Source organism: Eulemur rufifrons, chromosome 8, assembly GCF_041146395.1.
Source record: "Eulemur rufifrons isolate Redbay chromosome 8, OSU_ERuf_1, whole genome shotgun sequence".
Taxonomy (NCBI): domain Eukaryota; kingdom Metazoa; phylum Chordata; class Mammalia; order Primates; family Lemuridae; genus Eulemur; species Eulemur rufifrons.
Genome location: NC_090990.1, coordinates 44,958,826 through 44,974,748, shown reverse-complemented (window position 1 = coordinate 44,974,748; position 15,923 = coordinate 44,958,826). Strand labels below are relative to the sequence as shown.

The 15,923-nt window shown below is 39.8% G+C and overlaps 2 protein-coding genes across 3 annotated transcripts in view; both read left to right on the top strand.

Annotated features, from left to right (window-relative positions):
* LOC138389561 (cytochrome P450 2J2-like) overlaps positions 1-4,205 on the top strand; it is a 32,994-nt gene extending 28,789 nt beyond the window's left edge. The window contains exon 9 of the mRNA XM_069478008.1: positions 2,969-4,205. Within this exon, the coding sequence (XP_069334109.1) occupies positions 2,969-3,147 (179 nt within the window). The 3' untranslated portion in view covers positions 3,148-4,205. The remainder of the gene's footprint in view (positions 1-2,968) is intronic.
* Positions 4,206-6,027: 1,822 nt separating this feature from the next.
* The window catches only part of LOC138390668 (cytochrome P450 2J2-like), a 35,346-nt gene continuing 25,450 nt past the window's right edge, over positions 6,028-15,923 (top strand). The window contains exon 1 of one of the 2 annotated variants that reach the window (XM_069480073.1): positions 6,028-6,339. In XM_069480073.1, the coding sequence (XP_069336174.1) occupies positions 6,142-6,339 (198 nt within the window). In that variant the 5' untranslated portion in view covers positions 6,028-6,141. Of the gene's footprint in view, positions 6,340-7,607; positions 7,647-15,923 lie in introns of those variants that run through there. The other variant, XM_069480072.1, reaches the window with a different exon arrangement.

Sequence of the window (15,923 nt, the reverse complement as noted above, 5' to 3'; positions counted from 1 at the left end):
AGGGCATTTGGATCCCAGCTTGACCTGCATATGGGGAAATAATTCCCAAACTCTGACTAACAACTAACTTGCACCAACCACACCTCTCCTTTGTTTAAAAGCAATGCCTTTTGGTCTGTGCCCTTATATAGACACAAGCACACTTTCACTCAGGTCATCACACGCACACTGACCCTTCATTTGGGTCCTCACACATAGACTTCGTCCCCTCAAACGCTCCAGCAAACATACACAATGCAGGCACTCTTGCACTCAAACAGGAAAAAGGGAAAAAGGGAAAAACTCTACTTAGCAATAAACACATGCAACTGTTGCAGAGGCCAAAAAAAATCTGAAAGATCTTACTCTTCCCCTGTGGATGTACAGTCATTTCATCAAGTGTAACAGGATACCCCATTTTATTATAAACAGATTTATCTGCTGTATTTGATTACATTACAAAACAAAACCCAAGCATCAAACTCCTATCTTATTGCCCCAATGTATGCACAGATCCAGCGACAATAATCACAAAATACAACAAAATGTTGCACACATATCTAACTGTTCTAATCTGTGAAACATCTGTTCTGATGTTTCTTAGGAGAAATTGAACATTTTATAGCCTTTTATACATTTATTTTAAGACAGATGTGTGAAAATCTCAATGGCACCCATATATGTCATCCGCACTCACTTCAGTGAATCAAAAACCAGAATGATGCAGACGTGCACCATCTGATGCCAATGTGTTAATATATTGCTACATAACAGACAATCCAACACTCTGTGGTTTGAAACAAAAATCATGTGTTATTGTTCGCATGTCTACAAGTCAAGTATGTGGCTCTGCTGATCTTGGGTGGGCTCTCTTGATATCTCTGCTCTCTCTGATCTAGTCTGGGGGGTCAGTTCGCCATAGGCTGATCTAGGATGTCCTCAGCTGGAACAACATGGACATTTCATGATATCTCTCATGCTCCAGCAAGCCAGCCTGGCTTGTTCCCGTGGTGATGGATAAGGTCCCAGGAGGCAGGATGGAAGCACACAGGTCTCTGAAGGTCCAGACAGGGAATTGGCACATCACGTCCACTGAATTCTGTTGGCCAGTGTAAATGTAAATATGGGTACATATACACACATTTGAATATATACTCATATACATACATATATTCCCCAGCTCTGTCCACTGAGATGACCTAAGAGCAGTAACATCTGGAGTGAACTGAGCATGCCTAATGCCCAGATGTTGATTTCTACATATCTATATGCACTAAATGCAACCAGAACTTTTTGGAAGATGGCTCATTTCAGAACTGTAGAAGAAAAAGTATAAGATAAACCTGATATATATTGTTGTGCCAAAAAGGCAGGAAATGCCAGCTTGAATGGGCATATAATGGCCAAATCTGGAATATTTTGAGCATCAAAACAAGTAATGATAGTAACAGATTATCACCCTTTGTATAAAAATAGGAACCCCGTGAATCCATACTTATATAAATCAATGACTGAGTGAATAAATGGTGAGGAATGCAATTTACCAACAAGTAATCGGTAGAAACAAATTCTATTTATTATTTTAGCAAGTTTTTGTATATTTGAATTTATTTGGGAATAAGAGACACGTTATGGGAAAGGACCATAGTAAAGAACTTTAATGCGCAGAAAGCTATTTTAATAACTATGCCACCCAAAAAGTGTTACTTAAAGGTTTTCTTTTAGTTTGTATTTTTATTTTTTAGAGACAGTTTCTTGCTTTGTCACCCAGGCTGGAGTACACTGGCATGATCATAGCTCATTGGAGCATCGAACTCCTGGGCTCAAGTGATCTTAGGGCTTAGCCTTCCGAGCAGCTGGGACTGCAGGTGTACGCCATAATGCCCAGCTAATTTTTCTACTTTGTGTAGAGATGGATTCTCACTATATTGCTCAGGCTAGTCTTGAACTCCTAGCCTGAAGCGATTCTCCTACCTCAGCCTCCCAAAGTGCTAGGATTACAGGAGTGAGCCACCACACCTAGCCTAGGTCATCCTTTAAATTGTATTCTTCTGTGTTTTCAAAATTAACCATATCAAGTTAACAATGAGCTATTATACAGCTAGAAGGTTTACTATTATCTAGGTGATATTTTAAAATACATTTTTTGCTACATAAATTATTAAATTATTTGACCCTTTTGGATTCAGTGTGTAATAGCCCACACAATATATAAAATAAAGTTCTCATCATAAACACACATACATTTTCACTAATGCCTAGAGAGGTTGCTTAATTTACCCCAATCATATGGCTACCACGTAGGAGGAATAGAATTGGACCTCTGTCCTTCTGACTCCAGTTCACCCACACATAATGGAGTGGGACGGGACCAGGGCAGTGCCAAGTGTGAGCTGTGGAGAGCAGAACCCAGTCTCGGGCCCCACTTTAGAAGGAATGGCTCGTGTGAGAGAAGGACTACTGTGTATAAGAGCTACTGTTCCAATATAGAGGGCCACCCATGCCAGTGAGGATGCCATGATTAAGGAGGAGGAAGTGGCATAAGGGAAAGATGACTTGTACTTTAGAAACACTGTTCTGATAGTTACTTATTTCTATTTCGGACAGTTGCCTTTTAAGGACTGGTAAACATTAACACAGTGTTTTAATTATTGTTTCCTTGTCTGATTTGTCATTTTTATGTGAGTTTTTAAAGTCCTTAGGCTAGACAAACGCTTTCTACATTAGTCCAGCCTTCTGGTTCTATGGTCCCATACCTTCCACTTTCAGCCCTCAACCTCACCTGCCTGCCCTCTGAAGGCATTTGGCTTTGTGATTCAGGACTTCTGCTTCCTGTGTTTGGGTGAACCCAAAGTGTTGTCACACTTAAGCTGCTGCCCCTAAAGCCCTTCCTTGGATCAGGTTTGCAGGTTGTGGTTGGGGATCCTAATTCCTGCAAGGCAGCAGTGCCACCTGGGAGGACAACTCCTCTTTTGATTTTGTCTTTCAGGAAAGCGGGCATGCCTTGGAGAACAGTTGGCCAGGTCTGAGCTGTTTATTTTCTTCACTTCCCTTATGCAAAAATTCACCTTCAGGGCCCCAAATAATGAGAAGCTGAGCCTGAAATTCAGAATGAGCATCACCATCTCCCCAGTCAAACATCGCCTCTGCGCTGTTCCTCGAACGTGATGTTGTGGGAAAGGGATGGAAGCAAGAAGAAATGGCATGTGTGAACAAAACCCCTGGAAGTCTAGGCTAACCCTTATAAAAAAATTCTCTGTTTTCCCTAAAGTGGTATATTAGTCTGTTTTCTGTTGCTATAACAGAATACCTGAGCCTGGATGATTTATACAGAAAAGTTTATCTGCTCAGGATTCTGGAGGCTGGGAAGTCCAAGAGCTTGGTGGCAGCTTCTGGCAAGGGCTTTTGTACTGTGTCATGATATGGTAGAAAAAAAGAAGGGTAAGCAACCATGTGTAAAATAGAGAAAGCATGAGGTGCTGGACTCACTTTAGAGCAGCCCACTCTCTGGATAACTAACCCACTTTGGGGGAAATGACATTAATCCATTTGTGATGGCTCTGCCCTCCTACTGCATCGCCTTACACTGGGCACCACCTCCCAACACTGCAGAATTGGGGAACAAGTTTCAAAAGAAACTTTGGAGGGGACAAACACCCAAACCATAGCAAAGTAGTTAGACTTGTGTAATTTAAATAGCATAAAACACAACATGCCACGAAGCCATGGTGCTTATCCTTCTTGTTTCCTGGGATTCAGAGAAAAGCAAATGTAGTTTGCACTGTGACAATGAGAAACAGAAAAAAGGATAGCGGGAAGGTATTTGGCTAGAGAGAGCCTAAGCTGGCTGAGAGATCCAAGAAAAATGTGTCTGGAAGAAATGTTTGGGTTTTTAATGTGCAGGAGGAAGTTTTGGTTCTTCTTGCCTGGTGAAAGAAAGAATGGGAGTGAGAGCCCCATTCATGTGTACTTTTTTGTAACTCACTGGAAAATTACATCTCTAGAAAAGAGGCCAAGTGATAGACAATAAAACCAATCAAGTCAGAACTTGAACTTCCTTCCTAAACTTCCAGGACCTTGTCTTCCATTTTGTTTTCCCACCAGATTACACAGGTGTGTAATGTTGTCCCACATTTTTCTGATGTCCTGGTCATTATTCTTCATCCTTATCTCTCTCTTTTTTTTTAGATTGCATAATCTCTATAAAGCTATCTTCAAATTTATTGATTTTTAACTCTTCTAGTTTACATCTCTTCTTGATCCCCTCTACTAATTTTTAAAATTTCAGTTATTTTACCTTTCAACTACAAAATTTCATTTGGTTATTTTTTTTTAATAATATCTGTCTCTTTATTGATATTCTCTATTTGATGAGACATTGTCATCATAGCTTCATTTACTTCCTTCACTATAATTTTCTTTAGTTTTTTGGACATATTTCTAATTAAGTTGCTTTATAGCTTTTGCTAAGTTTGACACCTGGGCTCTCTCACTGGCACATTCAGTTACCTGTTTTATTTACTCTGCTTGGATCACACTATCATTTTCCTTTGCATGTCTTGTAATTTTGTGTTGAAAACCATACATTTTAGATAATATATTATAGCAATTCTAGTTAATGATAAATTATGGATTTTTACTAGGAAGAGTTTCTGCAGAGCTCCTCATGCTGCCAGTATGAAAGCCATCTTCCTACGGCACTGTTTTTAATGAAAAAAAAAAAATAAAGAAAATAGTTAGAAAGGGAAGGAGGAGATAACAAACCTAAATGTTCATTGACATGGGAATGGGTCAACAAATGGTCGCATAGTTATAGCACACCACCTAGCTATTATTTTATTTTTTTCCTTCTTATCATCACTTTCTTTGAGAATGATTAGGTATTAAATTGAATGAATTACAGCCACATTTATCAATGAGGATAGATCCCAAGCCCATACTACTGAGTAAGAAAAAGCAGTTGTAGACCAATTCTTTTAAAAACAACATATAAATATTAGAAACATATCATGCACGCATAACAGCTGAAGTAAAACAGGAAATGTGGACTGGAATATACAAGTTAATACCTAAAGAGTATCCTTCTCTGGACTTTGGAAAGATGAATGAGACTTCAATTCTCTTTTATTTTATATGCCTTTAATAAAAGATTTTAAACAGAATGTGTATCTCTATGTTCAGTACATATATGTGTGTACTATGCTATGCTATTCCAGAACTGTGCTTCATGTTTTGAGTCTCACAAATGGTGAGGACAAGTGGGCACTTGGGGGATGGAATGGTAGGTTGGGACCTGGAGGTCTTACAGTCTTGTGGCTTCAGAGAGGAGCCTCCCAGAGCAAACCCAAAAGGTCCAGGACTAAGACATCCTTTCAACAAATGATAGTTAAGCACTTATTATGGACTATGCTCAGTGCTAGGAGCTTTAATGGGATGCTTTTTAATCTCCAAAATACTTTCAAATACAGGACCTCCTTTAGCTGTGTCTCAGGTCAGGGAATTCATTCATTGGCCAAGTACTTAGTACTTAACCTGTTTTCTCAACTGCAAGATGAGACTAACAAGAGCAACTCCTGCATAATTTTGTCAAAATAAAAGAATTTGTGTAAAGACGCGAGTGTGTGGCCTGACATACAGAAAGAGCCCAAGAAATGTTAGGTGCTGCTGTTGGTCATCACAGTTCCAATCACTGACAGACAAAGTGATTGAAATACACGAACTGAAATGTCCGTGGCGCTCTCTGATACACATTGAAACCGTAAACGCAGGAGCCCCAAGATGTTTCAAAAGATGAGCTTTATACATACAAAGAAATCGCTTCTAGCCTGGCCTTGTCCAAGATCCCTACGTGTCCTCCCCAGAATACAGAGCCAGGCATCTTTGCAGGGCACAGCAGAGGGCCAGGCGCTGAGAAGAGGGGCGGGGTTGGGAGCGGGCACTGAGAGGGGAGGCGGGGTTAGAGGCGGCAGCGCAGCCGGGGCGGGGCTGGAGGCGGGGCGTTGCTGGGAGTGAGGCGTGGCAGGGGAGGCGCTTGGCGAAGCTGGAGCGAGGAGATCAAACAGTGCGGCTGGCGGTCCTGGAGGGCGAGTGCGGGGACAGGCGGGACGGTTGCCTTCTCAGGCTGCAGAAGACTGCACAGACATCCCAGGCGTACTCGCCGCCATGGGCTCCCTGGCGGCCGCCCTCTGGGTCATGCTCCATCCCCAGACTCTGCTACTGGGTGCTGTCGTCTTTCTGCTCTTTGCTGACTTCCTCAAAAGAAGGCGCCCAAAGAACTACCCCCCGGGGCCTTGGCGCCTGCCCTTCGCTGGCAGCCTCTTCCACCTGGGCTTTGAGCAGTCACACTTGACACTTCAGCCGGTAGGAGCAGGGGAAAGTGCCTAGCCCCATCCTGACCCTAACTCTGATCTGCAGGACAAGGGACATTCTGGGGACTGAGGTGGGGGTGGGGAAGGAGGGGAGGCTCTGTAGCTAATGCTTGTGACCAGACAAACCCTGCTTTGAGCTTGATTTTCCTGTTTGTCTTCCTGTCAACTGGTATGATTTGACCTGCCCTTTCTAGGGGTGGGATATTATTAAGAGTACTAACCATGTGAAGTTTACTCAGTTAATTCCGTGTTACCTTGTTAAACATTATTGGAACATCTTATTTACAATATGATTGCCTTGACCTCTTTTATGTTATCCTTAAAAATGCCTCAGTTCTAGGAAGCTACATGTCCCTTGTGTAACATGGTGATAATCCTACCTAAATCCTCACCATTTCTTAACTGGATTCCTCTCACCCCCACACTGTCTGATCCCCTGCCTTCAGCCACCTCCCTCCGCAGTGCATTCTCACTGAAGTAATAATGTGATTCCTCTGCTCAAACTTTCTTAGTGCCTCCCACTGCCTCCAGGTGTTCAGACTCCTTACTGGGACACTTGGGACCCTCCTTGAGCTGGAAAGACCTCTGTCCACCTCTTTATAATCATCTCCTATCAGGGCTCCCTAACTCTGCCCACCCAGAATTCTCTCAGACATCAGACACTTTCTCAAGGATCCTCAGCTGGTTTCCCTGCAACTCAGCACAGGTCCTTTGCTGAGAGACAACACTGACAGGTGGTTATAGAGATTAAATAAAAGAGTGAATGATTGACATGGCTTCTGTTTGGTGCACAACAGCTATTAGTTCCCATTTCCCTACACATGCCTAGGATATTTTAAACATGTGCCTATATACTGTACTCAAATACAGATGAGAAAATTCTTAGTAATCTGGGAGAAATGCCCAATTGGTAACACTAAGTGACAGCATTAGTCACAGAGTTTTAAAGCTAGCCTGTGCCCTTGTTTAAGAAGTGTGGTGTTTAATTTCCAAGTATTTGTACATTTTCCTGTTATTCTTCTGTTAATGATTTCCAGTTTGAATCCATTACAGTCAAAGAATAAATTCTTTTCAGTTTATTAAGGTTGATTTAATGACCCAAGATACAGTCTATCTTGATAAATGTATCATGCATGTTTGAAAAAAATTCAACTCTTGTTGGGGAGGCGTGTTTTGTAAATATCAATTAGATCTTATTTGGTAATGGTATTGTTTAGTTGTCTTATAGACTTGCTGATTTATTTTCTACTGAGTCTCTGAATTACTGAGAGTGACATGTTAAAGTCCACAACTGCAATTGTGAGTTTACCTATTTCTTCATTCAGTTCTGGTACTTTTTCCTTCATGTATTTGGAAGCTCTGTTATTTTATGCATACCCATAAGATTGTGATGTATTTTGGCGAATTTACCCTTTTATCAGGTAGTGTCCCTCTTTATCCCTGAACTTCTCTAATATAATATAGCCACATGAAACTCTCTATTGATTAGTATGTGAGTAGTATAAGCTTCTCCATCATTTTAATTGAACCTACTTATATCATTGTGTTTGAAATCAGTTTCTTATAAACGGTATATATATGTGGGTCATCATTTTTTATTCTGCCAGTCTCTGCTGTTTAAATGACAAATATGGATCATTTATATTTGATGTAATTATTAATACATTAGGATTTCAACCTACCATTTTATTATTTATTTTCAATCTTTTATTTGTTTTTCATTACTGTTTTTTCCCTTTCTTGTCTTCCTGTGGGTTACACGAACATTTAAAAAATAATTCCATTCTCGTTTATCTGTAGTTTTTTGTAACTTATCTATGTGTTTTGTTTTACAAGTGGTTGCTCTGAGGATTACAATATGCTTATGTAGATTATTGCAGTCTACTAGTGTCAACATATTACCACTTCAAATGAAATCTAATATCTTACAACCATTTAGGTGACTATACTCTCCCCATTTGGTTAGAATTGTCTTAAATATTATCTCTACATACATTGAGAACCACATTAGACAATATTATAGTTTTGCTTTTAAAGGACAAATGCAATTTTAGAAACTCAAGAACAGAAAAATAGTCTATTGTAATTACACATTTATTTACCTTTTTTGTTACTCTTTCTTTATTCCTGAGATTCCAAGTTTAAAATTTCCTTTCTGATCTGAAGAACTTTCTTCAGCCATTCAGCACTTAGGGTAGGCATGGTGACAAAAATTCTCTTAGCTTTTATACATCTAAGGATATCTTTATTTCACCTTCCTTTCTGGAGTATATTTTCACTAGCTATAGAATTCTAGGTTGATGATTTTTTTTTATTCAACATTTTTAAACACTGTGAGACTTCTTTCTGGTCTCCAGGTTTCTGATGCGAAATTTGTTGTTTTCTACATCATTATTTCCCATCAGTAATGAGTTTTTTCTCCGCCTGCTTTCAAAAAATTTTCTTTCTTTTTAGTTCTTAGAGGTTCGATTATCGTAGGTCTTGGTGCTGTTTTCTTTGGGTTTATCCTGTTTGGGCTCTTGAACCTGTGGGGTTGACTTTTCCCAAATTTGGAGAGTTTCAGCCATTCTTTCTTCACATATTTTTTCACCTCCATCTTCTTTTTCCTTTCTGGGACTCTTTGGCACTGATGGCACAAATGGTAGATCTCTAAGGCTCTGTTTTTGTTGTTTCTGGTCTATTTTCTCTGTGTTACTCAGGCTGGATGGTTTCTACTGATTTCTCTTCAATTTCACTTATTATTCTATGATCCCCACTTTGCTTTGAGATGTTCTATTGAGTTTTTCATATGCCATTGTATTTTTTATTTCTAAAATTTCCATTTGGTTCTTCTTTATATCTTCTATTTCTTTGCTAAGATTTGCTATTTTTGTTTGTTCTAAGAGTGTTTATAATTGTTTATTGGAACATTTTTATAACAGGTGCTTTAAAACCTTTAATTATTCTATAATTCCAACATCTGTATCATCTCAATGTTGCTGTCAACTCATTTAAATTGAGATTCTTGGAAAGGTGAGTCATTTTAAACTATATCCTGGACATTTTGTGTATTATGTTACCACTTTATAAGATATACTGTGGATACTATGTAAAACTTTTATTTTAGCATATAACCTATTTAAATTCTGAATGCTCACTTTTGTGAGCTGTGGTTCAAATGTTAATTTAGGTTATACAGCCTGGGCAGTGCTATTCTGGTCTACCCCACTATGTGTTACCCACCCCTCAGGCATCTACCACGTAGTCTCATCAGTGTAGGCTGGGAGAAGGGAGATGGGGACAGAGACAGGGAACCTCTGGGTAATTTCCTTACCACAGAGGGATGGGAGTCACAGATCTGCCCACATCTACTCATGGGGAAGTATACCTCCTTGTTGGAGAAAAGTAGAAATCCTAATTCTGCCCAAAGACGCCCTCCAGAGGAGTCTCTTTATTGCAGTTCAGTATTGGAAGTCACAATTCAAGTCACAGATTCTGCAGGAAAGGACACCAGCTTGTTACTTCTTAGGTAAAGTGAAAGACAAGGTTCCAGCCATGTTCTCAATTTAGGGCTGAGGAAGGTCACATCTGTTCATGGTGTTTTCCTCCAGAAAAGAGAAGTAAAAGCTACAATGTTTCTGTCCTGTCAAGCTGTCCTTTTCCTGTCTTTTGCCTGAGAGAGTAGACTTTTCTTGGAGTTATTTTTGTCTCTGTCAATTGGTGTTATGACTAGTAGAAGCAGCATAGGATGCTTTTATTCAATCTTGTCTGGAATACAAGTTTGATTTGTACCCTTTTTTTTACTACCAAGATATTTGTGAGTAGAGAGGATAAATGCTTCCCCTAATGTCACAAAACTAGGTAGTGGTGAAACTGAGACTAGGTTCTTATTCCTGGCCCAGTAATCATTCCTGTCTTATTTTTCAAGTGTTTTTTTAATTTTTCTTTTTTTTTTTTGAGACAGAGTCTCACTCTGTTGCCCAGGCTAGAGTGAGTGCCGTGGCGTTAGCCTAGCTCACAGCAACCTCAAACTCCTGAGCTCAAGGGATCCTCCTGTCTCAGCCTCCCGAGTAGCTGGGATTACAGGCATGCAGCACCATGCCCGGCTAATTTTTTCTATATATATTTTTAGCTGTCCATATAATGTCTTTCTATTTTTAGTAGAGATGGGGTCTCGCTCTTGCTCAGGCTGGTCTCGAACTCCTGAGCTCAAACGATCCGCCCACCTCGGCCTCCCAGAGTGCTAGGATTACAGGCGTGAGCCACCACGCCCGGCCGTTTTTTAATTTTATATAGGTTTACATTTTTATATTTCTGGGTATGAAATATATGAAGTTAAAAGGTATGATTTCATTATGATTAAATTTACATTCTTTGAATTGGAGGACATTATGTACTAACTAATAGATATTACATCAGAATATTTCTGTTAATTCTCATCCAATCTTCATGAAAGGCACATGAGTTATTATCTGGTTGCATTTTCATTTTACTATGGAGTAAACTCAGAACAAATAGCAAAGTGATTTTCCCAGGTTATTCAGCTAAATTAATGGCAAAATAAGGACTTCAAAACAAGATTATTTGACTCATACACCTATTCTCTACTTATGCTATGTGACTTTTCACGATACAATTTGAGGATAATTGGTTTATTCTTGGGCTTATTTCTTCAACAGACATTAGTTAAGTGTTTACAATATACTAGGCACAGTACAAGACAGTGTATGATGAAATGTGTAGTATGTGTACATGCTTGGTAACCATATGGGATATCAGGAGATGGGATCACTACAAATGGATAATCCTGAGGATACCTTTTGTAGAATGTTGGAATAAATTGGGCTGAACTTCAAAGGAATGTTTGATGTTTTGCAAGTAGCTAAGTGGAGGAAAGGGATAGAAGATTTTAAAGGGGGAAAATGGTCTAAACTAAAACACAATGAGAGGACAGTGAAGAAATAGATTTGATTGTATGGCGTGATGGGAGCTTTTCTCCCTACCCCCACCCCACCCCATTTTCTAAACTTTCCCTATTATAGCTATATTGCTTATTATGGCATCATTTATTTAAATGAGAGAAAAATCTTATCAGACTAAGGTGGGAGAATGGTAGATAAGATTGACAAATATGTTAGCTAGGATACATACCAGGCTGCTTATAACAACATGACCCCAAAATACAGTGATGTGAGTGAGATTGAAATTTATTTCCCATTCACAGAGGAGTTCAGATTTAGGTGGGAAGTTCAGGATAGGGAGGCTGCCTAGTACTACAGTGTCATCTAAAACCTCCAGTTCCTTCCATCTTGTTCCTCTGGTCCTCCACCAACAGCATCATGTATGAGTTCTGGCCCATGGGGAAAGGGACAGGGAAGGTGGTGATCAAGCTGCTTTCATTTAATGAAGTGACCCAGCAGATGCACACTTAACTACCCTTGTGTCCCCTTGGCCACACCTAGACAGGCTAGGGAATGTGGCCAGCTAATACTTAGGGAGCACCATCTTCAAGCAGAAGAAGAGAGAGGAAAATCTTCATCCTTTCATTTAAGGATGAGATCTACAGAATGTGTTGGAAAGATCCCAAACTTTTTGCCACAGCCTATGTTCTAAAATCTCTGTACATGTTTTTCTGAAAACCAAGAATTCCTTAAATGATTTTTATTAATATAAGAATAAAAAAAGTTAATTATTATCAAGTTATTGTCAGAATTCTTAGCACATAGTTGTTACTAAGCATATCTTGTATATTTTCCACTATGCCCCTTTTTAAAAGTTTGTATCAACAAACTCAAGAAAAGCCAGATGTTCATTGCATGCCAGACATTTGTCTGACCTGGTTGCTGGATGGGCCACAGTAGCCCACTGGCTGGTCTCTGCTCCTGTATTCCTTTGTTGATGTCATTACAAGAATCCTCTTTCTAAAATACACTCCCTAAAATGTCAATTATAAAAATACTTTATTATCGATTTTATTATGATGATTACTTATCACCACAATACTAAAGATGGGAACTAGGCATATCCCTCATTTTATAGAGTTGAAAACTGAGACACAGAAACCTTAAATAATTTGCCCCCTAATCAAACAGAAAGTAAGAAGCACAGCATAGATTCAAACAGGCTTGAATGTCTCCACAATCCAAACTCTTAAGTACTCACATCACCTCTCCTACTCAAACATCTTCAGACTTCTAATTGCAAGCCAAACAAACAAACAAACAAAAAAAAAAACCAAATCATTCACCCAACATTAAGATTCTCCTCAGTCTAGCTCAGATTACCTCACCAGCCTTGTCTTCCAGCTCCCTTTCAACTAGGAAGATTCTTCTTCCAGGAGCCTAGCCTGGCCCCTGTTCCCCTATGTGCTTCCTGACTTTCCCCCACCAAATAATGTATTGTACAGAATGGCAATACTAAGAACTGGTTATTTACCCATATGGCCCATCAGATTTTGAGCACCTAGCCTTGGTCCACTACATGGTCGGTGCTCTATAGCGAATGAACCTTGCTCTGCAGTCAGACAGAGGAGCTGTGTTGTTCCCAAACACCTACATTTTCACCTCTGCATCTGCATATGCTGTTTCTACAACACAAATCTCTTTGCCACCTTAGTACATATCCTTTTGCTGGCTCCTTGACCTTTATTTAAGATCTGACTCAAATCCCATCTCCTCTTAGAAGTCTTTCCCACATCTGTGGTGAAAATTCATCTCTTCTTGTAATAACTTCCCATCCCTTTCCATCAGTATTGTAACATGTCATCTTCTGCTGTACAGTATGAGTCTTTAGTGCACAGTCAACCTCTCCCACGAGACCTGGACACTTTAGGAAAACACCATATTTTGATCTTTGTATTACATCCACGTGCAATAGCCAATACCAGATGATACCTCCCAAAAAAAGCTGTTGAATTGAACATAAATTTGATTTCCACAGACTGTGCTCAGAAACCAGCATAGCCCCAAGAACTAACTGCCTGTGAGAACATTATTCTTAGCAGGACTGTTCATGGGCCACAGAAGACAGGTAAACTCCTGCAATGCATGCATAACTGTATTTATGTCTACAGGACTTTACTAGGGAGCAGATCCATGCCATACAATAAATTTTCAAAGGATTCTATGACTCAGAAAAGGTTAAGAACCACTGTTAAAAAGATGTATTCCTCATTTCTTTAAGTTTCCCTGTTTTCTTTTTTGCTCTATTGGATAGAAATGCTTTTTAACTATACAGGCAATTCAGACACATTGACATAGCATATTAAAATACAGTTTAGCAAGAGAAAGAGGGAGGGAATTTTACCTCTCTTTGTGCCCACCCTGCCACTGCCTGCCACACTCATGCAGACACACACATACATGCACACACACACACACACACACTCAGCAGTACCTCTATAGGGCTTGGATATATATTTTTCTAGAGTTGCATGTAATGAAACTAAAACGGTATTTGCAACCTTTTATTAGAAGTTTTACATATAAATGAGAAAAAGTTGAATATTCTAACACAAAGTGTTTAAAAGATATCAACAGGTGATTTTAAAAATATAACTATATAAAATATAACATTGAGAGAAAGATGTTAAACCTTATAGAAATGTACAAACATCATGCATTATGTATGACTATTAGGATTGCAGACATGCAGGAACACACTCAAATGAACAGCTCAGTGCTGGTGAGAATTCAGGGAAACAAACTTTCTGATCTGCTGGTGGGAGTGTGAATCAGTACCTCTTTTCCTTTTTTTTTTTTCCTCTCTTTGTGTCTTTGTTCCATTGGTTCTTAAATTTGAGCATTTAGATAGAGTGGAATCTCTCTCAACTTTTTATCTCAGCAGTGATGGTCCACTCTCTTGTCTCACTAATCCTTCACTTCTAGTTTTGGTTTATTTTGCTCCATTGTATTTTCTAAACCCTTAATGCTACTTTTGAAATTTTATTCCTAGTATTAAATTTCCTATCTCCTATTGCTTTTGTTTTGCTTTTACGGCTCTTATTTCAATCCTTTTCTCTTTCTTTTCTGTTTTCATTTCTGATTTTAACCCCATTTTTTTGCCTTCCGAACCATCTTATTTTTAATCTCCCTTAGTCCCTTGCTCTGTTTGTTTAAAAGGGCTTGTTTAATGACATACATTGAAAAGTATACTCTGGTGTACAAAGTCCTTTCCAATGCCCTCTGGATCATTTAGTGCTTGTAAAGCAGTTGCCACAGTGACTGGTACAGTGCACTCAAGAATTGTTAGACATCGCCGTAATGAGTCCCAGAGCTCCAGGAGGTTGTTTGACCTATCCAGCTTTACATGTTTGGTAATATCATGAAAGTTTTTTGTACAGTGTTTGTGAACTGGAAATATACACGGAGAGCTGGTGGAGATGGAACTACTAAGAAGTTAATTTCAATAAATAGTAATGTAGTTCTGAATCCCTCCCAAGTATCAGCTGAGATTCTAGGTTGCATACCTCGCCAATTAGGAGTTATTTAACTTAACCTGAGATTTTTCAGCTCTCCCAAAAACAATCTGATGGAATATTCTAAATTAATTAAGAAATTGTTCTTGTTAGGCCCAAGAAGTTCATCCAGGGACTCAGCAAGGTGAAATACAAAGTCTGCTTGATGTATATGGACCTATTCCTGCAATTTCTTAGAAGTAATGACATGTACTGTAGAGTCTAACTGACTTGACACTGAACCTTGAATCTCGTGAGGCAGGACATGCTGTGCTGGAGATGAACAAAGACCGATGGAGGATGCTGGGACAAAACAGTGATGGAAGGGCTGAGTTCAGGCCTGGTCTTTGGTGTGGGATGAGGGTGATGGGATGGCACTGAATCCATTGCACTGGCTCTGATGGGGCCATGTAGGCTCAGGGCTATAAGAGTGGCATGTTGGAGTGTCAGCACAAGGGGACCAGGATCAGGGAGGGAGGCACAGACACCTGGAGGACTTGGAGCCCTTTTGTTTGATACCTTGTCCACAGCTACACTCAACCCATGCAAATAAAAGATCAGCATCGGGTCTACATAGACCACTTTCTCTATTAGGATGTTTGCACATCCCTGTACACGTGGGCATAGTCATAAACACACCCCCCCACTCCAATTCTCCCTCCCTCCTGCCTCCCCCACCCAACTCTCTCACTCTCCACTCATTCTTACCTTCACTCTCTCACTCTTACTAAACTCTAAGTTCCTGGAGCCATCTCACGGTCACGTCTTTGTCTTCAAATCTTACATAATGCCTGGCAAATTCCCTGCCCCACTCAAAAGCTTTGTCACCTTGGCTGCGTTACTTCAGCTCTGACTTTTTCATTTTCTGAAAGATGAGGAAAATCATTACTACCGTAGGGTGGTTGTGGGATTAATGAGATAAAACATGAGGGAATGTGGCTTTCTGTGACTCAAGTGCCGTCTCCCCACATGAGCACTTGTTCTTTCTGCCACCATGAGCGCCCATCCACAGCCCTTTGCACACAAAGCTTGTTTATTCCTTGGACACTTGCTGAGTGGCTGTGCGCCTGGACCAGAAAACAAAGTGCCTTTCACACGGCTGCTTTCATTCTTCCTCACAGAACCCTCTGAGACAGGAATAA